Here is a 27691-nt window from a genome sequence, read left to right on the forward strand (position 1 = left end):
GCTCTTGTCTTACCTGGCTCACAGTCTGGTGGAGAAGACAGACATTTAAAAAAAATCTCAATCAAGTCTGAGAATCGTCAAGTCCAGAGTGCTGTGAGATCTGACCAGGTTTGGGGTCAGGGAAGGCCTCCCTAGGATGAAGTTTAAGATAAGATACAAAGGACTGAATTGGTCAGTAGGACCCAAATTGGTCAAGGATTTGGGGGTTGTAAGGAAGCAACACATAGAAAAGCTCAGAGTGGAACAGAAGCCTTAAAGAAGTGAAAGAAGCCAGAACCCAGAAAGTAGGCAGGCTGAGAGGCTGGCCTGGTCATGGGAGCTGTGGAGAACATTTCAAGAAGTTCCACCTTCTTCTTGAGGGCAGTGGGTACCGCTGAAGGGTTTTGAGCATGTGAGAGCAGTGATCAGATTTGTGTTTCAGAAGAATTCCCCAGATACAGAGTGGAGAGAATGAACTAGATGGGAGTGAGCTAGGAGGCCACTTGTAGTATTGGTAAGAGGTATTGGTGGCTTCACTGGAATGGAGAGGAATAAAATCCATGAGGACAGGGCACCTAGAATAGTGTTTGGCACATAAGTAGACTTGATAAATATTGATTAAATGAATGAATGAATGAGTGGATATACTATGAAAATATTTAGGAGAACCTAGTGATTAATCAGAATGTGAGAGGTGAGAAGGAGAGAGGAGGCAGGAAAGATGCCAGATTTCTGCCATCAGGTAACTAGGTGGATGCTAGGGCCAGGTACTGAGATGGGAAACACAGTGAAGGGGGCTGGTTATGGGTAGGGGTACGTATGCAGCTTTGGATGTAGTAGGTCATGAGAAATAATTCTATTGATTTGGGAATCATCATTTTATATATGGTAACTGGAGTAACAAGAATGCATAGATGGTATGGCTCAAGAGGAATGCGTAGAGGGAAGAGAGAACTCTGAAGGATTTCCAGTTGGTGTTGCCCTCCACCTTTCCTGTAGCTGGGGTACTTTGGCATGTCATGTCTCATCATGTTCCAGAGTAGGGATTGGCATGGGGCCCCTTCAGAGAGTCCCTGAACCATTCACTATTCTAAAATCTAAATAAATACTTTAAGGTGGGAAGGAGGAAGAGGAAAGTAAATTATTTTGTTGACAACGTTTTAGCAGGTTCCTATTGGTTCTTTTAACAAATTTAGTTGAGTGAAATTCTTCATACCCTTCAACCTACAGAGCTTGCCTTTTTGGATGTGACTGCAGTTCAGGGCTTTGAGAGAAGAAGTGGGGCTGAGGAGAGAAAAAGCAGTGCTTTCTGTGAATGCTTTGCCCCCTCCCAGGGGTCCCTTTGACCCCCAGTCTCTAGCCTGTCAATTTGCCTCCCCTAGTAGGTGGCCCCAGCATGCCATGCTGCTTGGCAGGACCGTCTGGAATGCTAAGAGGTGGGACTTCGCTTGCTGACCAGGTGTGATGGAGTTGCTTATGCTTATACCCACTCTATGGTCACTGAGACCACCTGGCTCCTGTGACCCCTGGGGGGTGATGGAGCCCTGGGAGCAGGCCAGGCTTTTCCTCAGTCATTTTCTATTGCATATTGGCATCTTACACGGGGGGCAGCCATGGAAAGCTCCTTGAGGACTTGGATCATGTCTGTCTTGTCTGCCAGTGTCTATCCAGCCCATAGTACAGTGCCTGGCACAAAGTTGAGTAAATGAATGCATCCTTTGTCTACCTTTGGGGAGATTTATCAACTACTCTGGAGCGCATTAAGTATAATTAACGGGACAGCCAGATTTGAGAAGGGGAAATGAGCCCTTCAAGTAAAGAGCCAGCAATGGCAATGCTTTTCTTGCTCTGAGGTCCTGTATGAAGAAGCTTGACCCTTTAGTCCTCATATGCCACCACTTGTATTTCTTTGGTGATAGTGCCCCTCTAGGCAGAGCAGGGGCTCAGAATTGGTTTTCTAGTAGCGGTGGATTTGCTGGAGCACATTTTGTGACCTGACTTCCCTGTCCCTAATCGCATTCATTTGTGAGCTAGATGCTGAGTGGACTTCAGCCATGTAGGAGAGAGAAGTCCAGACAGCAGCCCGTAATTGCAGCATCATTGGTCCAGGGCAGCTGAGATGGGTCAGTGGGTCACATCCAGGGCTCAGGGATGGGAAACAAGATTTTACTTGAGCTTCTTGTCTATGGCAGCCACCTACTAAACATGAATTATTCAGTCTGTATTATTCTCCCTTTGCCTTATTGTTAATTTTTGTCATTTTCTCTGTAGAACTTTATAGGAAAAGGGTTGCCTTCTCTGTGTTTAATGCATGTAGCAGACACCATGGGACTTTGTGGACTAAGGGCATCTTTGGTCAGTCTGGCGGTGTTTATTGAGGACTAGTAGGTGTTGGTCAGCATGTCCAGCACTGGCCACATGGCTGCAGGCCTTGTGTTTTTGCCCAGTGCAGACAAAGTAGGCTCCTGGCAACCAAGGATCCGGTTCTGGGCAAAAGAGGAGAAACCTTCTTGATAATTAATGACCCACATGGAAATGCTTATGCCTCAGTGCTAATATAGGGCAGTGGAGCAGCACGATCCAGAAGACTTCCTCGGAAGTCCAGTCTTGGGAATTTTCTGTGAAAAGGCATGTCCACTGTCAAGCTTGTGAAATAAATTTGGCACATTCTAGCTCCTTCTTGAAGATTCTTAATTATGCATTGGTGGAACCAAAATGTCTTGCAATAAAAAGCCTGTTGTTTAACTTTGTTTTGTTTAGTGTCATCCACACATATAATCACGGAAGTCTTTTTAAAAATAACATCCATGTTCTTTTCAAAAATTGAGGCACGATGGCATATACCTGTAATCTCAGCTACTCGGGAGGCTGAGGTGGGAGGATTGCTTGAGCCCAGGAGTTCGAGACTAGCCTGGGCAACTAAGCGAGACCTTGTCTCAAACAACAACAACAAGAACAACAAAAAACACCCCAAAACACCCATTTAAGTAGGATTAGTGTTTTGCGGGATGTGCTTTGGGACATGTTGCATACAGGACTCTGGGTTTTCTTTACTCTGAAGTTCTATCTTTTTCCTTTCCTATCCCAGTTTCTTAGGGTGAGCACATAGGAAAGATAGTGTCTCTACAGAGAATACTGAGAAACAGAGGCGAGGTTGTCAAAGAGACTTACAAGAAGCAACCCCTTCACCGGCAAATCAGTGAAATTATGAGGAGATACTCAAATTAATATCAGGGAGCCGGAGGCACGTGCCCTAAGTAGTGTCATGTTACAGAATCCCAGTTCAGCATGGTATTCAAGAAATTATTTCTACTTTGTGACTTCGTGGGTCTCCCCTTTTATTTTCCTTCTTTGTTTGAGTGCTGGGAAAATAAGTGAGGAAGGAACACTGGATCTGGATATAAAGCAACTTCATTTTGTTTGAATTTGACTCCAGAGTCAATCTCCACAATGATTGCTTCGCACTTTTCCCTGGTCTGCTTTGTCTAGAAACACAGGGAGATGAACTCTGAAATTTCAGTTATTTCTGGGTCGGCTGCATTTTTGTAATTGTTTTAATCTCATTCTTAAGTCCATCCCCTTCATTTCCACCATGGCCTGTAGGTTCAGGACTTCCTCCCCTTTCCTCTGCAGTCATCCATTCATCTGTCCATTATCCCTCACTCGGCATGGTTTGAGCTCCACTGTGTGCTAGGCACTGGACACACGGCGTGACTGAGATGCGGACACTGCTCTTGTGGTGCTTACTGAAGCTTCTCGATGTGGAACTGGATTCTAATCTTTCCAAATTCTGATCCATCCTGCTGGAGTCACATTTCTCAGTACCTCTCTGATCCTATCATGTCCTACTGAGGAACATTGAGGAGCTGCCCCACCCCCGCCCCCTGGAGCAAAATGACCTACAAGAGACTCCTTGTTCAGGTCCCACCAGCCACAGTCTAAGCCAGTTTTCCTTTCACACATCTTGGTCAACTGGATTACTACTGGGTCCCTGCCTGCCCGCAAGCCTGTCTGTCTGCCACTCCCTGGCTCCTGCAGTACCTCTGTCCTTCTTCTCCTTCTCTTGAACTCCCTCCCCCTCCAAATCCTTCCAGACCCAAATCAAATGCTGTGTTGGCTCTAACAGTTCTCTGAACTTCTCCTGCTGTATCCTGCCTGTCCTATGGTGAACCACACACTTCTCTGTCTTTTCTCTCCCCGGCAGGGCCGTGCCCCATCCGACTCGGAATCCTTGATCAGTTACCCAGCACAGGGACCTGCATGTAAATGCTTAATTCTTTCTGGAATCACGTTCTTTATACCTATGTCTATCTATATACTATGTATATAAATAATTAAAGTTGGCTAGAAAAGTTCCATTAGGAAATAGAAAATTAATTTTAAAGTCTATCATTTTTCTATAATTTTGTGTAATATGTGCTCATTTCTTTTACTTATTGGAACCAAATTTTAGTTTATGTATAGAGATTTAGATTTTATTTTGGGGTTAAGTACTACTCTATTTAGAGAGGTATGGACTATTTAAATTCTGGAAATTACTTCATATCTATTTTCACAAGAAAATTAGGGATAATTTTAGGTACTACAAAGACTTACATAGTTAGATGGGCCTCTATCATTTAATTGCATCTATCCTTTTAATGAGAACTCAGTACAATATAATTTTATTATTTCAGACTCTACTATTTAGGAATTCTTGATAGTTCAGTTACCAAGGTGGAGGATATTTTTAGTTGTTACTCCGATACTTTTTAAAAAAGCAAATTTTTCAGGCACTGAGGAAGATCTACCTATGTGTGCATAGTTAATATAATAATTACAAAGAATTCCCGTCTATTAATTACAGAATATCTGGCAGTACAGTAATATATTTGGCAACATCCTGTCAACTACTAATTCAAGTTAAGTAATTTTTTAAAAGAATAACTGTAAGTGAAGCCTTTATTAATTCTAATGGCTTTACTCTTAAATAATCTGAGTTAGTGAAATTTAACCAATTACCGGGTTGTTCTTTGTATTCAAGGGTAGTGGTTCTACACGTGTCATCCATGGGAGGAGATGTGATCCAAGAGACTGGTACCTGGTCACCTGGCCTCTTCAAATTGCATACAGCTGACACCTGCCCTTTTCTTGTGGCTCTGATTGCCATTAATTCTAAGGAAGACTCGTTTACATATGGAATGTGCATATTTTCTCTTATTTTCTCCTCACCGCAGCTATGGTTAGGATGGGCATTACTATCCCCTGAGTGACTTACTCATTTCACATAACTAGAAGGGGCAGTACTAGTACTTTCACCAGTGTCCTCTGTCTCCATCTCTGCACTCCACCACACTGTCTTTCAAATAGTAGTGACTCAGGTTTGCAAAGCAATATACATCTATTACCTAATTTGTTTTAAAAGAACTCACCTTGTTGAGATTGTTATATAGTGGATCTGCCTATGGCTTTTCTTTGCTAGCAATCCCTACTTGTATGCCATTCTTCCCCACCTCCTTCAACATCTATTGTGCTTAATATTCACACATAAAAGACACTCTGAAAATATTTGACATGAGATACAGTGTCATCAGACAGTATTTTTTTCTGTGCACTCTGCCTTCATTTGGCTGTCCTCAGGTTGCTCTGAGTTATATGCCCTAGGCCAGACATTAGCTAAGTAGTGTGTCCTACCTTTCCCATCTCTGCCCTGCACTTTTCTCATTGGAACCCTATCCTCAATCCTTCTCATTTCCTATGCAGACTTGTTATTCAGAAAGAATCATTCATTCTAAAGCCCAAATCATTATTTACAAATAGATATTGAGCCTACCTACTTTCAGGGAATTTGTATTTTAATGAGATATAAGAAACATTTAGCCAAAGAAATGACCTTCTAATGGTAGAATTTAATCTTAGTGAGCAGCAGAAAGATAATTTTTTGAAGCTAGGATATTCTTATTGGCACCCTTGAAATTACAGAGGTAGGTGGTCTCCCACTTCACTCACCTGGGAAATCAGTCTTGTCCTTGTCCTGCTGTGATCCCCCTCCTTAGAAAAGAGAAGGCTGGCAAGAGTGTTGCTTGCCAGTGGGTAGAATAACTGCTTCCTGAGATCCAAGTATTATTGGTTCTGTCTTACCATTTAATGTTTAAGTAGCACTTGCTGGTGCAGTTGAGACAGAACGTTTGCAGCAGCTCCATGCCTCATAGTTATAAAGAAGTAAAGGCTTGTGCTATGGACCTTTAACTTGTTTTTTAAAAAAGCAATCAACAAATATTGATTAACACTTCAACTGTCTCCTCAAAGACATTTTGATCTTTTTGATTCCATTTTCTTTGTCTATTGGTTGTGTCACTGAGCAGTGTGCTGTGTAAGTAGCAGAATCCATGACAGCTTTTAGTTTCTTTTTTTTTGTGGAGAGAAGTCTGTGTGAATGGTGTATAATCTCACATGCTTAGAAAAGCCGTGGTCTCCAAGGTGTAGTGGTGAAGAGTGTGGGCTCTGGAGTCAGATGGCCTGAGCTTCATTCAGGCTTTGGTGTGTACTCAGTCTGTGATTTGGAGCAAATTACTTACCCTCTAAACTCACTTTCCCCATCTATACAACGGAGATAATGTTAGTACCTGCGTGGTTGTTAGTGGTTGTGAGTAAGACTAAATAATTTTGGAATGAACCATGCACTGTGCCTGGCACCTACTAAGTATTGAATGATGGCTAGCTATGATTCTTTTCCTTTTGGCTCAGTGGTCCAGGTTTTCTCTGGGTCTCCTTGTACGTTCACTTCTAGAACATAGGGAGTTATATATAGAAGCTTCCGTAGGACTCTGTAGGGACTTTAGCTTCTATTGCCTTAAAGCCTTTGGAATTGAATTATTTCAGGAAGAATTTCTTTCTTTGCAGAAGGACTTTGAGAAGAAAGTAAACTTTAACTCTAGATTCTTGCCTGCCTTCCAGGCCATGTCTTTATTCTGTTCTTAAATATAGCTGCTCCAACAAATAGATTGACACAGTACTGTCTGTGCCACACTTTTATTTCATGGCATGGGGAATACACAGGAGTCTCCTCAGACGGCCTTGCAACTTATCTCAAATATAATTCAAGTCTTGAAATGATTAGGTGGATGTGTGCATTCTAGGAACAGTTGGAGGAGATAAATGTCACTAGCAAATGCTTTCAGAACTTTCCCTCAGACTCCTGTGAAAGTTACAAAGGGGTGGTAAATCTATCATTTAATTGCTTGGGGTCCATTAAGGCCCTCTGTATTTTCTTTGGGCTCTGGTCAGGTAAACTAGTATGCATATTTATAGCCAATTCAAATGCCCCAAAAAGATCACTGACCAATGGCTATCCTTATGTTTAAAAGTCACCAGATAAGACAATTTCTCAAACAACTTCAGCAGGGCATTCCAGAAATGCTTGATCTCATACTTCTCTGCCCTATAATAAATAAATACAATTTTGATTTCATTTTAGAGTAATTAATCTGAACTTCCCCTTCTGCGATGTAAAGTAGAAAAATGTTCTATCGCTCTTTGAACATTAGATTCAGAAGAAAATGCCCTAAACATTCTGCTTAATTAAAGCCTAAAGAGGTGGTACAAATTTTTCATGATTAATTGAACATGCATATTTTGACTGATACATATTTATATGATTTTATCATAGGAAAATTTTATATGTTATACAAACTGTTCTCTTTGGGAATGTGATTTAATGCTGTAAACATTTTGCCTTTATTGTTACATTGTTCATCATGAAAAATACACAGGCTAATGGCTGTAAGATAATGTAATACAGAAATTTGTTATGTGAATCTTATTTGAGGTAATTTCAAGTCTCTAATGGCACAGACCTTTAGCCTAAATATACGATAGGTAATCAGGTTTTCCCTAGTTTGAAAAACATATTTTAAAGGAGATCAAGTTAGAAAAGTTAAAGTGCTAGAGCCTTCTATTTTGCCAATGTAAAGCATGCACGTCATTCTTGGGTTTCAATTAAGAAAAAGATGTGGTTGTTGAAGTGAACCAATCCCTTTGGCTGTAAGCACTTAAGAGAAGTTCACTTTTCTTACTGTTTAGGATGGGGACACCATCTCATGTCTGGTGGCAGAATTTCAAGCTATATTTGGCTCACAAAATTAATTTAGATAATCACAGTTCTTTTTTAGTTTCTTAAGTATAATATTAATATAAATGACTTTTATAAGTCTAGAATACCTGGGATATCTGAAAATGTTTTCTTGAATTTTTGGACTAACCCACTTATCAGACTCATCTTTGGATCATTATATTGATAACGGTTTGATGACAGAAAAGCAGAAACTGGATGGAAGTTTTCCAAAGTGTTTGCATTTATGAAACAGAATTTTATGAAAAATGGAATATTAATTTACTTAACAGAAAAAATACTAACCACTGTTCTAAGAGTTTTCCAACTGCCAGATACAGAACAATAATGCACATTTTCTTTGGTCTCACCTTCTCATATTGTTACTTTGTCGGAAGAATGATTTATAAAAATGATGTTTTAAAATTCTACTTTTTTTGTTGATTTGTTAGGTCTATTATAAGAAAGTATCCTTGCCTCCCTTTAAAAAATGACAAATGGGTCTGTCTGGTGATGCTGGAGTGAAGCTTGAGAGAGACATGGGACTGCCCTTTGGCTCCAAGCATCATTCCTCCAGGCCAGGTCTGAGTGGCATGCTAAGCCCCTGGCCTTGTGATAGTTTTATACTATACCTTTTCTCATCTCATTGTTGGTCCATTAGACTTAAAGATCTAGGACTGAAAAAATCTACGTTTTGTTTCCCAAACCAGACTATTTAAAGGAAGAAACAACAAGGGGAACCCAATGCATGTTCTCAAATGGTTCTTGGAAAGTGGGGTCTCCTCATTAAACTGTGAGGCCAAATGATTTCCCCCGTAAAATTTTTTTTCTTTACAGATTTCACCAGAGTCAAGCTTATTGTCAGCGGATCATTTGTGAGAGTTTTGCTGTATCATCTTCTTTTTCAGGAATTTAAGATTTTGAAGCATCTTATTGATTGGGAAAAATACAAACTATTAGTGCTAGTTAGTTTAGTAATGACAGCTGATTGTTTTAAAAACATGCTATTTCTAATCTAATTTAAGAAAACTCCTCCATACTCTAAGGTAAATTATGGAGCTTTGTTAATTCTTTGTACTATGTAAAATGTTTATATGTAGACAGATGCCATATTGGAAATCATGTAAAATATAAATAAAAATTTTCTTTGAATAGAACAAATTATTAAATACAGTTAAACATTTGAATTCATATTATGACTCCATTTCAAGAAAGTTTTGTTATCAAAAATGTTTGGCTAACATCAGAGTTCATTTTTTACAGTCTCATTTGACAATTAAAAATAGATAACAATATATAATATGTGAAATAGAAAAAGTCACTGAAATGACAGTATTTATCCCATTAAGGTAAATAAAATGCTGAAAGTAGTTTTGAGTGATGATTGAGGAAAAAAGCTGTCTCACTGCACTACAAATCAGTTTGCTTCTAATTTGCAGGCTGATGACCACACTGCCTCAAACCAAATCCTTTCCCTGGAAATGGCGTGATTGCATGACAGACTCTATGAACCATGAATATGTCAACAGCTCATGGACCAGGCCTTGCTTAGCAATTAATCTTTGGGGGATTTTATTTAGAAATCAGAGAAGACCATACTAGAGCTTGTTGGTGATTTTGTGATTACCATTCATGTCTGGAGCATGAGTGTGGGTTAGTACAAAAAAAATTCCATAAAGGAAGAAGAGATGTGGCAGTCTTTCTGTCTCTCTCTCTCTCTCTGTCTGTCTCTCTCTCTCACACACAAACACACACACACCCCCACACAGTCAATTGGGAGGACAGAGAAAACTTAAGGTACAGCTAAAGTACCTAGGAGGCAGCAAGGAAACGTTTCTTGGGCTTCTACTTAAAGTTTTCTTTTATTTCCCAACCCGCCCCCGCTCCAGAGGCCAATGTTTCCTAAACTTCAGTTATTTAAATATCACCATCATAATTTTTATCACAACTTCTTACACCTGCACTATGATTTACTCAATATATTTTACTAAATGACACTTTAAAAGCCTATCTTTGTTTTAGGAAGTAGTATTTGTGGTATCACAGGCTCATTGTGCCAGTTAAATTTGTTTTCTTCTTATACAAAGGAAAAGAAACACAGCATTTTAACTAGTGGAAATATTTGCATACCACCTAAAACCATTCTGAGCATCCCCATGACATGAGTAATGGGTCCTCTGGGAGCTGATAGGACCACCAGGCTGGCTGAGAAATATCTGACACCCCCATTACCATCCCTCCATCCAGGGCCCATGAACCGTATCACATGGAGAATTTAAATCAGGCCTGCGTTTCCCTGAGCACACCGGTGCTCGAGGCTGTTGTCAGAGGCTGCTCAGTGAGCCAGGCTCGTCCCTTTCCATTGCCAGAACCTGGCCACTCACATCTTTCCTTTCATGACTACACGCCTTGCTTGGGAACCACTATATTGCAAGAGTAGACGACAGCCCATATCATTTAACAGTAATAAGGAACTTGTCATGGTTGAGCCTGGCGCCTGACTGTCAAGGTTCACGTGAGGGCATCACATTTGTAGTTATCACCCTACAGATTGTCCCCCCATTGCACATCTTGCAGGCTTTCAGCAGAACGTTTGAAGAAATGGGTCATTTTACAAGCTTCATTAGCACTGGGACAGGTTTTAGTAGTCAGATTAAGTATTTTTACCAGGCTAAGAAGCCCTAGGAGCCCTGGTAGCTCTGTAGTCATGCTCTGGTTTTTTAAGTAAATGTCTTTTGGAAACATAGGAGCCACAAAAAAAAAAAAAAAAAAAAAAAAGAAAAGAAAAGAAAGAAAGAAAGAGAGAGAAAGAAAAAGCAAAAAGCCTTCCCTCCAAGAGCTGGCCGTCCTACTCAGTCAGAAAATGGCGAGGTCCGGAAACTAAAATCAGACCTCAGTAGCTCTGTCAGGTTCAGGGTGTGTCTAAGTTTGAAGGGATGTTTGCTTCTGATATGAACATTTTTCTTATACTTTTATTATAGAAGATGATGTGTCAAATGTACAAATAATGTGTGCCTGGTGCCAGAAAGTGGGAATCAAGCGCTATTCCCTGAGTATGGGAAGTGAGGTGAAAAGCTTCTGCAGCGAGAAGTGCTTTGCGGCCTGCCGACGAGCCTACTTCAAGAGAAATAAGGTAAGAGCACGGGAGAGAGAGGCGGCCCACGCAGGCCTCACCAGCCCACACGCGCATGTGCCTCGTAGCTTCTAGCGGAAAACACTGTGCACCTTTTTCTTTGATAGTTTTATTCTTTCTGTTTTGTCCGTTCCCTTTCTCTGTCATGCTTAACCTTTTGGAAGAAGGAATCCCCTTCTAATGTGTTTCTCTTGGCTTGGTGTTTGAATTCTGAGAGGCTGAATGAATCTGATGAGGACACGGTGATCGCAGCTGGTATTCTAATCGACAGTGTCTCTCCAGCAGTAGAGTACATGGACTAGACCGGGAAAGATGAGTGGTAGAGATTTCCTATGAAAGCCAAGAGACTAGCCACAGAAGCATGGCCAGAAAGCTTTAGTCCACTCAGTTTAATCCTGTTCCCAGTGGGCATATTGCTATTGCTCTTTCCAAAGTCTGACCCACAAATTCTAGTCAAGAAAAATGTCAAGTCTCTCTTGACACTTTCTGTTAAAGTTGATTGATACTGAGAAAAAGTGAAATGATGAATACACAAACCAACATGGCTCGCACAGCCGAGCATTTGCGAGAAGCATGGTGGGTAAACACAGGAACAGCCATGGTTATACTTTTTGTATTTTTTAAAAAGACATCCCAGGTCTGAAAATGTCCTTGTAGAAGAGTTTTAGCCATCACTGATGGGAAATGGAATGTATGATGTTTTTACAATCACACACACACATACACACACAACTGCTTTCTTAAACCTCAAAGAACTGTTTGTAGCCTTTTGCCACCAAGTACTGAGGTAAATTACTAGTCCTCGATTATTTTCCATTGATCTGTAAAGCTTCCTTAATTCATAAAATCATCCACATTTTGCTAAGCATTTCCATTTCTATGATACAAGATCAAAATCTGTTCGTTCTTAAAGCAAACAAGTATGATTTTTAAAAAGTTTGATATTTGCAATCCTGAAATGCTAATCATGGGCTCACTGCATTGCAGGAAGCTCTGCTTGCAGCAAACTATCTCCTGCAAATTTGGGTCACATTCATTCTGCCAAAAAACATAATGCCGAAAGAATTAGGCTGCAGAATTCAGCAGGGTGGAATTTTAGTAGCGGTCTCTAAGAATTAGGCTCATAATCTTCACTGGAACAGAGAGGCAAGTAAGGAAATTGTTTGGAATTCTTTTGGGACGGTCAGCGGTGGAGTTCACTTTCCCTTGGGAGGGCCCTGTGAAGCTGGGGAGGAGGGTGGGAAGACCGACACATGGGAGACACGTTTTGTTTTAATATAGGGGGATTAAAATGATCTCCAAGACCCTGGGGCTCCCGTTTTGAATGCTGAGCACTGGGGTAACAATCCCAGGAGTGGGCCCGATGCTTTCTTCTTCAAAGCCCTACTTACCACAACAAAATACTTTGCATTCCATCCTGGAAGATGGCTATAGAGCAGGGCTTTTTGTCTTTCTGTAATTCGGAGGGGTTATAGGTCTGAATCTTGATGGGCTGCCTGTAGTGAATAAAATCAAGCAAGATGGATTTGTTGCAATCATGGCAATACATGCTACACTTTGCAAACCGATTTTACTTTACAGTAAGCCTTTGAAGAAAGGCACCTGATTCCATTTGGAAAAACTATCTTTTACATCATTATAAAGTTTAAGGTCAAATTGATTTTAAACTTCCATAACATATATTTTTGAAAAACAGATAACTAGGGGCCAAGATAAGAATTAGTATTTGGAATATTTACAGTAGGTAAAATCAGCAATGGGAGGAGGACCACCAGGAGTTATTGGAGTAGATCTTTGAACATCTTGCAAAACCGTGGAGTTGCAGTGGTTTGGTTGTTAGCCAGTGACTGCTGGCTGATCTTAGTAGTCTATTAGTGTGTGTACAATACCTGTCTTCTCTGCATTCTTCACCCTTATTTATGTATCCTAAAGCTCTGCCATCCTATGCCTTCTTGTTTTTTTTGAAATAGAAAAAATAAACTGGTCATATCACCTGCTGGATTCTTTTTTTTAAAAGAGTGTTATCTCTGTAACAATATTGTATTACAATAAACATGTACTGCTGCTGCATTTCTGTTAACTGATAGGATTTTGTGGTCATTTCATTTAGGGCTTGGGTTTCCTAATGGATTGTATTAGATACCAGTCTCCATCCTGCCATTTCTAAGAACTGCTGTAATAAGCCCCTGGGTGTTTCCCACTGAAGACAATAGCAAATAGCTACTTCTCGTCTTGTATCATTTAACAAAATCCTTAGTCCTCATTATTAAAATTGTGGACTTTCTTAACCTTAGAAAAAAGGGCAAAATTCTTCCCCATTTCTATGTAACAGATTTTTCTAGCTAAATTCTACACTTTTAAATATTGAGAAGTAGATGGAAAACAGTGAATAATGTGTGTGCAGAACAGAATTTTGCCTTAGGTATACTGTAGATTTTTAAAAAAACATAAAATTAACTATGCTGTAAATTATCCTTTATAATGACAGCCCGCTTCTTGCTGGATGGCATGCTGGGATCTAAAAATGGTCTCTGAGTTGAACTCAAATTGCATGCATAACTTTACAAAGAAAAATCCTAGTAGAAAAGGTAGCTAATTAGGAGCAGTATTCAGCTGACCTCTGTTTTGTGTCTGAGCAACACCTGCATTTGTGAATGTAAATTGGACAGCTGTGCCTGTGGTCCTCTTTCCTCTTCACAAACGCTTGGGTATAGAGGCAGGAATTGATTTGCTGCTAAAAACAAGGACAAAAATAGCCCAACTCTCAAAATGACGGCCCACTGAAAATGGGCTCTTCAAATGTTGTTTGCTTCCCAAACCTTCATTTCTCTTTGGGTCTCTCTGTCTGTTTAATAGGAAGGTGTGGGGTGGTGAAAATGTCACATACATCCAGACCCTGTCACTATGCAATAAGGTGGGATGGACCGAAGCTAAGTTAACCCTTGATAGCATGTAGGTTGTATTTTTTTTTAGCTGAATTTAAAATTTTATTTGAAAAGTTGTTTGGATTGCTACAGATATGTAAGCTTGCTTCAAAATGCTTTTATTAAACACTGCTAGGAGAGTGCCATGAATCACAGCTATATCCACTTAAGGAATCTACTAGTTTACACATTTTAGGATGTTGGCTCTAAGAAGTTTATAGTGTTAATTCATAATATATTCTGTAGAATCCTTATCCCAAAGGCTCAGTTGCTGGCTCAAAAGTGTTCAAAACAGTGGGGAAGAAAAAAATCCACAACTAAAGGACACGGGGAGCACTGTAGGGGGGAAGGGCATGCCTTTAACCGCACTTGGATGAGGCAAAGACTTAAAGTGTAACCATAATGTTTGTACCCTCACAATACCCTGAAATAAAAAAAAAAAAAAGAAAAATCCTTATGTAGTCGGTGAGCATCGGTTGAACAATGGGATATCAATCTCATTGGTTGATGCACTAGAGATTTTTCAGCCTACTAATAGCTCGTTCTTTTCTTAGCCCCTTCTTGGACTTGAAAACATTTCTAGCCTAGTGATTCACCTAGGAGTTGGAAAGTTGCAGAGACTCCTTAGTGGTTTTGCACTCTTGTACATTTAGTACAGCTTGCCAATACAGTTTTATTTTGCATAATAATAGACACTTAAAAATACTCTTTCCTAAGGGAATAATTCTTTGTAAGCATTATCTCTCTAAAAAGGAGAGTAACAAACAAGACCACAAATAGTAGTCATTTCCAAAATAGCCTGTGTTTGATCTTTTTCCTTTTGCATGGGAAATATCCTATTGTCTAAATTAATATCCAAATATTGAGCAGGAAATAAAAATTAAAGACAAATGGCCAAGGCCGGCAATGTAAAGAGTGATTGTTAACTTTTCTTGTTTGGGTCTGAAGTTTATACTGTTCTTTATGGATTAGTAGCATTGATAATTTAGGAGTAAATGCAAATTCCTAATAGCTCCAAAGTATTGCTTCCTTGTTCTAACTTTTCCATGATTTGAAACAAGAACAGATAGAAATAATTCTTCAATATCATAATGTTGCTATTTCCCAGGAGAGCATAGTGGGAAGAAAGCAACGTGGATCACTGATAAGGATAAGGATGCATTAAAAAGAAAAGATTATATAGATGGAAACCACATTTGCAAATGATGCCATTAAGATTTCCTAACTATCATTATAATAATAACATAAATATTCAACAAGGGGAATATTGTATAATAAGCATTTCTTTTACTTTCAAACTATATCCCTGGGTATGTGGCAATCTCTTCTTAGAAGAGATTTCTTTTGGAAGAACCCATCTCTAATTAGCATTTATCATCATTGTATCTGGTCTTATATTTTATTTAGACATAGACTATTTGTCTTTTTATTAAACTTGAATATATCCTGGGAAAGATTTCTTGGTTTCAGACTTAATTATAGAACCTGGTAGTGCAGAAGAAATGTGTAACAATTTCTCTGTTAATCTAGCGATTAACCTGTCTACTCTTTTTCCTTTAAACACCTGCAAGATTTAATTTGCAAAATGGCTATCATTCATGAAGGTTTGGAGAAGGCCATTAAGAAATTACTTGCAGTTACTGTCCCCTGACCATCTGAAGCTCAGGCCATAGACTTGCTCTTGTCATTTGCTTGCAAATATCCCTGGTCCACAAGTAAATGTGCCCAGGAAGCCCCAGGATTCTTCTTGTGGCTTCCTCTTGTTTTTCTCAGGCATCAGTGAGCCTTTTGGGTCTGTCTACTTGCACCCTGGCCTGCAGGACAATTGCTTTGGTTCTGCAGTGTCCCTTGGTACTGTGCGGTAAGCCTGCCCACTGCCTTGCATGTAGAGTGGCCTCCTTCTCCCAGGGCTTTCGTCTGCAGGCCAGCAGCTGAGTTTCCTTTTGGTCACAGCAAACAGGGGCGTCCTCAGGAAGCTCTGGGGAAAGAACAACAAACCCAACTGTTTTCTTGTTCTCTCGTATTTTGAAATATGGAATGGAATATTGATGAGCTGCTGCAAATGAGAGTCTGTGAGAAGCAGTAGCAGAGAAGAGGGAAAACGGCAGCCCTTGGAAACACATTTGGGGTGGGGCTAGAGAAGAACAGTCTTGCCTAGTAAAGTAAGGCGTAGGTCAGTTTCAAGTGACACACAGACCCTTGAGGAAAGCCAGCAAGCATTCCAGGGCAGAGGTTCTGCAGGTGGCGTGGGACACAAGGCCCTAGAAAGCCATCAGAAGCTTGTGGGGGGAGGCATGTGATCTTCGTATTTACCAAAACCCTTGAAAACCACTTGACAAACACTGGTCTAAGGGATATCTGGAACATAAACAAGAATAGAGCAAGTGGCTTTGTACTGAAAGAGAGGAATAGCAAGCACTTCTAGTTTTTAATGGGCTACATTTCAGGAGATTGTGGAGGAAACAGAAAAACTCTAACCCACTACACAGAATGGACATCGATTTCCGAATAACATTAGATAGTTTAGATTAAATATGAAGAGATGATCAAAACTCTAAATGGCTTCAAGCCCCTATCTGTGTTCAACATTTCTTTTCAGTGAGGAGAAGGAAGAGGGGGGATTTTTCATAAATCCGAATCCAGTCACCTAGGGATCAATACCCAGGGCTATTGGCACATGTTAATTTTCCGACACAGTAAATCTCTGGCAATCCTTCTGGTGATAGCTAATGCTATTCACTTAAATCTAGTTTTTCTCCTCTGAACTGCCGGTAATTATCCAATCCATCTAAAAGGCACGCTCCCTTTTAACATTAACCACAGTGTCAGATTGCATCAGCCACATTGTGTTCTGGTGACTGCTGCTGCCGAGTGATGAATGTGCGCGTTTGGAGTTCATAGTCCAACTGTCTGTTTGGGCAGTGGGCAGTCCAGTGAAACAAATGACCAGGAAGGGATCTATTCATTTGGAACGTACGTTCTCCTTATCGATCCAGTCACTTGCATTGCCAAGTTTCTCACCTTGCCACTAACAGTGTTCAGCTTTATCTGAAGAATGAGCATTTGAAGAATTATCTAATGGGTCGTTTTGATGTGCTCTCCCGTCATAAGCTGCATTCAGCCCAGAGTTACTCTTTGTGCCCGACTTAAAAAGGAAGGTGTCATGAGACCTTATTAATAACAAGCAGAGGAGGGAGAAGGTTCTGAGAGTACTCGGTGAGCTGTCCAGAGAAACCAGGAGAGAATGATTATGCATTTTCCTGGGATAGTAGTTATACTCTGTTAATTCAAATGCTTTGTTAAAAATGTTAAATATCTAAATAAATGCATGCATAGGAGGGCAGGTAGTTGCCTCAAGATATTTTAAAGTAGTAGATTGAATCCAGAATTTCTCTTATTCGTGTTTGCAATATCTTGTCACAAAACTGAGTATACTCAAGAGAGCCATAAATGGGAGAGCCACGCTATAGGCATTCCTGTGTTTATTCTTATTTTCCTCCCTTTCAATACCTCTGGATAGCTTTCATGCACATAAGCGAAAGTGTGAACTGGGCAAGCCACGTGTAATTCTTTGTTCCTTGGGCTCTTTCCTCTTTGTTCATATTATCACAGATTAGGATGGAATAAAGAAAATCTTGCTGCAGATGGCCACTTAATTTCTGCTCCAGCAGTTCTGACCGAGGATGGGAAATTCCCTGTGTTACAATCCACTCTTGGGGTGGCTATGCACACAGTGGAATCTAATGTCTACTGACAGACTGCCTTTGGAGGTTACAAACATCAGGCTGCTTCATTCTCTGTAAACACAGGCTGTGGGCCAGGGCTGGGCACTACTACAAGCACTCGAAGGCAGATCAATGGTTTAATGAATCCATAAAGATGCCTGGACTCTGCTGCAATTTACTGAGCACTCTAGTTAAATGAAACTCCTGTAGTCTTTAACAAAGACAGAGATAATCAATGGCCGGGATGGAAGGCAGCGTCCAGTAATCACGACCTCCCAGAATTTGTGTTGTCTCATTGGTACCAGAGGGAAAGTCAGATTCAGACTCTGAGGCTCACTATATGTCTGTGTTGATATTTGCTCAATGTTGAGAGCTGAATTTGGGCCAGAGATAACATAATCTTAGTGTTGCTTCTGTGAGGACTATTTTTAAGCTATGGAATATTATCTAAAATAACATTTCTTTACAGTGACAAGATGAAGCTCAAGAATTATATTTGCTTTTAACATGCAGTGTCTTTGTAAGTCATCCCCATGAAAAGTAAATAGGGGAATAAAATCCATTCATGATTAAGTCCTCAAAATGTCAAATTGCATAGTGTTGGAGAGCCCTGATTAATCTTGCCGTGGTAAAATATTCCTCATTAGTTTGCTTTGGTTAAGGGTTAGCCACTCCTATTATAAATTCAGACATTAATGTATTTTCTGCCTAATTCATCTTCGAATAGAGGAAAATATAGTTAGTACATATGAATTTTTTACTTCCAAATGTGCTTTGGAAACACTATTGTGATTTATGAGAGAGCTTTGGAGGCATGTAGGAGAATTCTTTCATGAATATGTTGAAATGTATTTAAAAGTATTCAACCACTTTTTTTTTTTTTTTTTTGAGACAGAGTCTTGTTCTGTTGACTAGAGTGAGTGCAGTGGCGTCAGCCTAGCTCACAGCAACCTCAAACTCCTGGGCTCAAGCGATCCTTCTGCCTCAGCCTCCCGAGTAGCTGGGACTACAGGCATATGCCACCATGCCCGGCTAATTTTTTCTATATATTTTTAGTTGGCCGATTAATTTCTTTCTAATTTTAGTAGAGACGGGGGTCTCGCTCTTGCCCAGGCTGGTCTCGAACTCCTGAACTCAAACAATCCGCCCGCCTCGGCCTCCCAGAGTGCTAGGATTACAAGCGTGAGCCACCACGCCCAGCCTCAACCACTTTTGATTGTGGAAAAACAATTGCCTTGGCTTTGAAATGATTATTTTTCCACAGAAATGGTACAACTTAGGACATTTGTCACACAGACTAAAACTTTCTTAATATTTAACTTTCTTGATTAGCAAATTAGCATTAGGAGCTAGATCCTACCCCAATAAGTGTATTTTGGGGGTTCAATGGGTTATAGGAATGTTGGGGTATTATGACTGTTAATCTTCTTTCACAGGCCTTTTGCCAAACATTCCATGATAAAGTGGGGATTTCTATATGGATCCAATAAACGATATGTTATAATCTATTTTGGTAGAATGATTTCATATTATTTAAAATATGGTGAGCAGATCTGTGACTGCACATCTAACTCTTTGTTATAAGAAGAATCTTCAAAGGCCCTGACACTTTCTGTGCTCATCTGTAGAACCGTATGTTCCATAAGTTGGAGCAGTCTAAATTGTTGATATCAAAGAAAAAGGGGGATTTGCCCAATAGGAGAGAAATGCCACCCTACAGCTTTTTTTGTTTGTTTTTAGCCAAGCTTTAAAAGAAAACCCAAAAGCTTTGTTATTTATTCATCCATTCATTCTTTAAAAAATAAAATAAGTACTCACCATCAAATTGGTATTAACTGATCAACACGTAAGTATACATATAAGAATAACATCTACTGGATGTCGGGCAGGGGGGAGGGGGAGGAGGGGACGAGTATTTGCATACACAAAGAGTGCAATGTGCACTATCCAAGGGATGGACATGCTTGAAACTTGGACTTGGGGGGGAGGGGGGAGCGAAGGGCAACATATGTAACCTAAACATCTGTACCCCCATAATATGCTGAAATAAAAAAAAAAGACAAAAAAATAAAATGAAATAAAAAGCTCTACTGAGCCCCTATAATGTGTGAGGTATGTTTTAGATTTGGTGAATACACTATTGAACAAGAGAAAAAGTCCCCGCCTTGAAAGACTTACGTTCTAGCAGGGGAGATAGATAACATACAAGTTTTAAAACTGTATATGGCATACAGTTTCAGGCAGGGATAAGTGCTGTGGAGAGAAAGCAGAGTGCAGGGACAGATAGTGAGAGGGTACTGTTTTATATCTGGTGATCACAGAAGTTATTTTTGAGGAGGTGACATGTGGGTACGGACAGAAGGAAGTGACGGAGCTAGTTGTGCAAGGAGCTCATAGCAGAGGATCCCAGAGAGGAGGGGAAGTGAGTGAGAAACAGAGGTCCCGAGGCAGGAGTAGGCTTAGCATTTTGGAGCAGGAACAAGAAGGACAGAGTGTCTGGAACTGAGGGATCCAGGTGTGAGGGCCACATCACGAAGTTGGAGAGGCAGTAGTTTGGCTTTCACTCTAAGTGTGGTGGCCACTGTTGGAAGCTGTTGAGCAGGGTGGGTGATATGATCTGATTTTCACTGTTGATTAGACCTCTGTCGAGGAAGTAATGCATTTAAGATCCTGTATGCAAAGGGGACCTGGAGAGTAAGAAAGGCAACAGCATTCCCATCAAAGTTGGGTGTGTCTGGCAATAGAAAACTTAAAATATCTTTTTCACTGAATTATTCATTAGTAGTTATGAAACATTTCCCAGTAGCAAAAGTGTGCTGAACCAATTTCATTTTGTTTTTTATTTTTTTGTGTGTGTTTTTTTCTGGCGGGGGGAACGGGAGGAATGTGTAGGAGGAAAGGAACCAAGGAGGGATGGTATTGGTTCTGACACAGCGAGTTTCGTTCTATAGGGCAGATGGGGCTTATCCCAAACCCAGTGGGAAGGGGAGCTCCACAGGCAAGCTCCACACAGAACCCAGTTCTTGGGCTGGGCGACCACAGGATTTCTCGAGCTCGTCCCTTAGAGGTAGCTTGATGATTAGGAGATGGTAACTCTGAAGGGACCATCTTTGGGTAAAGGGATTATTTTGAAGTCTTAATCATAGTTTGGTGATTACTTATAGGGTATATCAGGATTTTTAATACAAGTAACAGAAGATCCAACTCAGACTGGTGCAAACAGTAAAAGGCATCTTTTATCTGACAGAGCTATAAAGTCCTGCACTAGTGTGTACTTTGGGGTAGGTTGGTTCAGCAGCACAGTGGTCTTATCACGGTCACATTTCTTCTACCTCTATATTCTCCTGTATAGAGTTTTGGCCCTGCACCAGGCAAGCTCCCCAGAGGTCATGAGAAGGCTGCTAGCAGCAATCAGGGATACATGCCTCCTTGCTCACACCCACAAGAATGAGTGCTTCTGTCCTAGCATTCCAAAAAAGAGTTGTGAAATTCACACTCGTCTATGCTTGTACTACATCCTCACACCTGACGATGGACAATGACCAGAGAGAACAATGGAATGCTCTGACTAGCTTGTGCCAATCAGGGCTTCTCTCTGAGGCTGGAGTTGAGCTCGTTTTCCTCTAAAGCCCATGGGCTGCACAAGGAAGGGTAGCTATCAGAATGAAAATCTGGGACTGTTAAAAGAGAGAGGGGATCGGAGTGGTGGCTGATGGTAAGTGCCAGCAAATGTCCCCTAGAGAGAAAGAGAGGTGATCTCATGAGCTTATTTCATGAAGTTGAATTCTTTACACAATGAATGTGTCATGCCTATTCACTCTTGACATGTGGAAGAAGTAATTGGAATCCAAGTGTGGATTGAAAGAGAAAAATGTGGTTAGCATTCATCATAGGATCCTTAGATGAACTACCTCTTCTACTCAGGACCAGCTGTTTTGAGAAACCTGACTATTAAAGCATTGGCTTTCATACCAGGACAAATGTGCTCACTCTTTCTTTTCACTCTTTTTGAACTCTAGTACATGAGATCGCACAGAACTAAAACAGAGGGATTGTGGTTAGCTGTTAGATATCCCCATTTATGAAGAGGAACGATGGTACAGTTAGAGCAGCAGATAGCCCTGTACAGAGTTTCACCAGTGTACGTGGCCTGAGAGAGGTTGGCCAAGGACCATATTGGATGTGGGGAGGCAGAGGTTTTGGACGAGATGTGGATGGGATGAGGCTTGTGTGCTATCAAGAGTTAACCTGCCCACACATTGAAGCTACTTTCTTTGTGTCTGGAAACTTTTGCTAAACAGAAAGGAAAGGGAAGTGTTCAAAAGACTTGTGATTTAGTCTAAGGCTGAATGCATCAAGTGCAGTTGGCCAAAGGAGTAGAGGTCTTGAAGGTTGCAACTTTCACAGTTATTAAGTAATGTATTTTATTTGACAAATATTTGTTGAGCAGCTACTATATGCCAGGCACTGTGCTAGTCATTGGAGTTACTGTGGCCAACAAAAACCTAGTCCCAGTCCTCATGATGCTTACAGTCCAGTGGGGGACAGATGTTTATTTGTTTAAATAATAACACAAATGTGAAATTGCCACCATGATAAGTGTTATGATGGTGTGGGCACAGTGCTGTGAGAGCCTCTCACAGGGGGATTTGAATAGTCAGAAGATCTGGAAGTTTCCCTGAGTAAGTGGTGCCAGAACTGAATCTGAAGGATGAAGAGGTGTTAAGTAGGGAAAGAGGAAAGAAAGCGCTTATTGGGCTGAAGACACAGCGATGTGATTTCTAATTCTAGCATTGATTTGCTCCTTCTTGGCTAATGTCGAGTTCTTTGTGAAGGAATGGAGCTTTACCCGCAAACAAGAAAACAATTGAACAAACAAAATATTCCCTGGAACGATATCCCATTCATCCATTTGTTTGTAAATTCATTCATTCATTTATTCAACCAGCCCTTGGGAATTCATTGCTTGCCTGCTGGCCTCCGCCTGCCCTGACTTTTCAATCAGATTCATGGACTGTAGAGTTAGCATATTAATACCAAATCATGTCAGGGAGTATATTGACAGCTTGCAACTCCTGAAGTTGTAGAAGTTGTAGAAGTATTTTGTAAATACGTAATAATACTGTAACAATAACAATGATAACTGTAAGAGCTTAAGTGTTTTCAGTTATCAAATATATTAGAAAAACTACAATGACAACAGATAAAAGATTGGGTGAAAATGTACTGATTTGAGAGAGGATAGTGTAATTACGGTCTGATGAATGTGGTTGAAAAATAAATGGGATAAGACTTTTTGATGTAAAGAGCCACAGAAAGGGCAGATGCTCACCCCCCTTCACCACCACTAGGTATGGAGAAGAGATGGTTTTGTTATATGTAGAGAGAACTATGTGGTTATATTAACATTAATGCAAAGGCAGACAGGAAGTTTGGGTAATGATAAATTCCAGAACAGAGGAATGCCTATTGACACTCAGGTCCCCAGGCCAGACAACTGGGATAAAATGGAAACAGAACAGCATGTCTGCTGGCACGGTAACAGAGGGCGACTCTCACGGCACAGTGGTGCAGTGGGAAGGAAGGGATTCTCCTCCCTTTCTTTGTATTCTTTGTTTCAGACTCGTATCTAATTTTAGTGCCTAGGATCATGATGACAACTTCTAGAAACATAGTGACAAACAAATAAGCAGGTAAGTAATTCAGATTTTATCTTCCTGGGTCTTAACTGGGTGATGTGGACATGGGTATTCTAAAGGAGAGGTGTCTGCATCGCTCTTCAGGATGCCAGATGGAGGAGATGACCCTTATCAACCCTAACCACACCTGTACCTGCCTCAGGTGACCGTGAACCAGGGTCGTCCAGTTCAGCTGGAGTCGGCAGCCCCCTCTCCAGTTCCGGGAGCTCCTGAAAACCACACATAATGACAGCCATTTCCAAAAGAGGCTGATTTTAAAACTGTGATGAAAATGGCTAACAGCAGGCTGAAGGTTAAAGTAAAAAACTTAAAAACCATAAAATCTGCCTGGAGGCTATTTAAGCAAACTGTTTTAGAGGCACAGATGGTTCATATACCTCTGAGCCAAAAACAAAAAGTAAAAAGGGGACAGTAAAGCTGGCGTGATTAAGCAGACAAGTATGAAAGTTTTATTAGTACTAAAAAGGCATCCTTTAGAAAAGTGAAAAATCTGTCTCAGGAAATGCGGAAGACATGTTAAAGACCAATGGGAAATGGCGAGGGCAAACAGATGACATTTCAAAAAGCAGCTAAAGACAGTGAAGACACAGTTATATACTTATTGTCTGTTGGACATCGAAGCTGTGCTCTAAGGACGTTAGAAAGCCATGCAAGAGAAAGACGCAGTGTGTGGAGAGCTGGGAGTGGCTTCCCTGTTTTGTATCAGTTTTTGATGTAGAGAAGTTTTTTTATATAGGGATTTGGTGCAATTTAATTGGTGATCTGAATCTCCAAGGAAAATCAGCTGAAGCAAATTTGAGAAGCTTAAGTGGCATAAATCTGAGGATCTGAAGCATAGGAAGGAAGTAAAGTATGATGTTGTTGATGGTAATATTAAAAATAGGAAGCATACTTGAGAACTGGGAAATCAGTGGGGTCGAGTGCGTCCAGCCTCTTTGAAGGGTAACCCTTAGTGGTATAGGTGCAAGTGTGTCCCTGTGCACGTGAGATCGGTGAGCTTCGGTTAATTTTGAGAAAAGTCAGACTCTTAAGAATAACAGAACAGTACAGAGTTTGCAGGGTCGCCATTTGAGAAGCCTTCTCTGAGAAAAGAAAAAAAAAAAACAACACCAGTACTTGTGTCTTGAGTTAGCATTGAATATAAATCTAAATAAAATTGACCAAATATAGCCTTGCAAAAAGTAAGGTAAGTTGTTTGGATTTTCAGAAATCCAAGTAATTCACTCAGAGTTTGGCTGACTCTCTCTGAAGGGACCCTTGGGGAAAATAAACAACCGAAGACAAGGAATAAAGCCTTGCCTTGGATTAAGAACCTGGGTAAGAAGTGGATGATATTCCTCAGAGTACAGAAAAATTAATAGCATACCATCCCAGGGGTTTATGTTAGGAGTAATGTCACTTAGGATACTGATGGCTTATTTGGATGTGTATGACAGGAAGGAGGGGCATTTGCTACTTTCTCTAAGTTGCTTTCATTTTTAAAAACCACAGAAGATTACCCCTCCCCCCAAACCCTTACAAATATATACATATAATTAGGTAATCTGCTTTACAAATATATAAATAAAAATGTAATGAGGTAACCTGGTATCAGATGCAGTTCCGTACACTCAGCTGTCAGCCAGCACAAGGGAACAAAATGTTTTAATCCTCATGCTCTGTGATATGGGCTGACTCTCAGCATCCCCAGAGAGGGGAATTTGGTCCAGTTCGTAGGGGGCTCGTTGTGTTGCCTGCGTAGAGGAAAAAAATTAACTTTTAAATGCTTGACTGCATTAAAGGCAATTTTTTAAACCAGACAAAGGTACGTCAAACAATATGCTGATCATCAAGCTACGTCCCACTGAAAACGTGTAGTCCATTCTTCTTTAACCTGATTTTTATAAAAGGCTAATGCTGAATTTTAAAAGAGTTGACAGAGAGGATTAAGTATATTTTCATTATACTCCAGGCTATCCAAATATGGCATATAAAAGCCTGGAAAGGTATACTGTTGAGGACAAAAGAACCAATAATAAAACTAAAAATTGGTAAAGATAAATGTAATCAAAGTGTACCCTGCCTCTTAACACTCAGGGGTAACCTTTGTAGTTGGCCGCCATGGAGAAAGACTGGGTCAGTCTCCATGGCAGATGGTTTAATCCATAGCGCATATATTAATCCACGGAGGCAGCCCTGGAAAGGCAAGCAGGTTGTTAATGATCATGGATAGCACTTGCGAGCTGCTTCTGCTCTCGCAGTTAGGTATTCAGATGTCATGCTTCGGGGTTCGAGTTGATGAGTTTCTGTGTTGGGAAAACATTTCCCCCTTTGTACTGTACTGCACAGATGATGAGGCATGCTCCAGGGAAGGGGTGATTTCGACTACTTCAGGTGAATGGAAGAGAGAGAAGGTAGACATACATCCCAGGTCCCCGATGTAGTTTGATGATTTCTTACTTTTGGTTAAAGTGGTACCATTGAGAGTTCCTTGAGTATGAGGAGTTTGTGAATCAGATGTGAAGGCAGCAGACACCAATTGCTGTCAATCGAACAGAACTTCAAACCTGACATCAAATCAATACTGTAAAAAAAAAAAAAAAAAAGAATCCCCAATTTTATGACCTGTTGGTACCAAAGAAAACCTTGTATGCATGACATCATTTTCAACTTTCTTTATCCTGAATTGTTTAACAAGTAGAAAAGAATATTGGCTTCCCAAATTCTAATGCATTCAAACTTGACTTAAAGAATGATGGTATCATGGCTGGGTGCGGTGGCTCACACTTGTAATCCTAGCACTCTGGGCGGCCGAGGTGGGAGGATTGCTTGAGCTCAGGAGTTCAAGACCAGTCAGAGCAAGAGTGAGACCCCATCTCTACTGAAAATAGAAAAATTAGATGGGTGTCGTGGCACGTGCTTATAGTCCCAGCTACTTGGGAGGCTGAGGCAAGATGATCGCTTGAGCCCAGGAGTTCGAGGCTGCAGAGAGCTAGATTATGCCACTGTACTCCAGCCTGGGTGACAAAGCAAGATCCTGTCTCTTAAAAGCAAAAATAGTGATTCAAAACAGATAAAACCCAGAGAATGAGTTATGAAGATGCACACTCCCAACCCTATACAAGGGGTGGAGCTCAGAGAAGTCATTTGTATTACTGAAGCTTAAAAGTGAATTAAATAGAAATTCAAGAAGAATTGGGCAAAAAGTTTAGATGCCTTATAGTGTTTCATTTAGGGCGTCATTTCACATTAAATGTGATGAGAGAAGAAAATTAAAGTATACCAAAGTAAACAGAGGTGGAGCTTAAATTAACATTTTCATTCCCCCATGAGCACAACTCCCCTCCTCATTCAAGCCCTTTTGCTCACTTTCTTTACATTTCTACTGCAGCCATCTGGCACTTAGTAAGTATCAGTTAAATTTAATTTTTTATGAGCATGTAATTCAGCTCTGGACAAGGAAATGTTTGACATATCCAGGCCTAGATATTTGGCTAATCGTTTGGTCAGGGACTAGTAAAGGTGATGTAGACCTCAATTTCTTTCTCCCTATGTATGCAGGGAGATGGGTGGGGTATTGAATAAAACCTATATCAGAGTGATTATTACAGCCAGCCCCTGTCACTTCTACTCTCCGGGGGCATCCAGGGGGCTGGCAGGTTATAGCCTTGGTCATGTTGCTCTAAACCAGCTGTGCATGGGAGGAGTTGTGGAGAGATGGGCCCCACACACCCCTGGGCTGCCCATGTGGTTCCTCCTCTCCACACCTGGAAGGCCAGTGGGGACAGGAAGGCAGTTGGTTGCCGCCATTTTGGTCTTGGGTCCTGAGGCTGGAATAATGCTTTCTATCCCTCAACCTTGTTCCAGGAGCAGTTGCCAGCAGAGATGGGGACAGTTTGACCCACACTCTTGGCTTGGGCCAGGATAGGGGAATAGTTTAGGGAGTGAAAGGCTAGAGAGAAGTGCAAGTGCATATTTAGGGACAGATTGGTGTCTGTGCCACAAATGCATGAATCAGCAACTCGGCGAGGTCTTCAGAGGCTGGGACGTGTCTCGGGGCTGGGTGCCGTGGAAATGGGAAATCTGAGACGTGGTTTCTGCTCAGAAGAATGTCCGTCTGAGTGTGTGAATTTTCCTGTGCCTGTGTGGAAGTTGACCTCATG

At 40.8% G+C, this 27691-nt stretch overlaps 1 protein-coding gene across 1 annotated transcript in view; it reads left to right on the forward strand.

Moving 5' to 3' along the window:
- SOBP (sine oculis binding protein homolog (Drosophila)) overlaps nucleotides 1–27691 on the forward strand; it is a 162101-nt gene that overhangs the window by 29175 nt on the left and 105235 nt on the right. The window contains exon 4 of the mRNA XM_012651152.1: nucleotides 11050–11201. Within this exon, the coding sequence (XP_012506606.1) occupies nucleotides 11050–11201 (152 nt within the window). The remainder of the gene's footprint in view (nucleotides 1–11049; nucleotides 11202–27691) is intronic.

This window comes from Propithecus coquereli, unplaced genomic scaffold (genome assembly GCF_000956105.1).
Source record: "Propithecus coquereli isolate 6110/MARCELLA unplaced genomic scaffold, Pcoq_1.0 Scaffold35, whole genome shotgun sequence".
Lineage (NCBI taxonomy): Eukaryota > Metazoa > Chordata > Mammalia > Primates > Indriidae > Propithecus > Propithecus coquereli.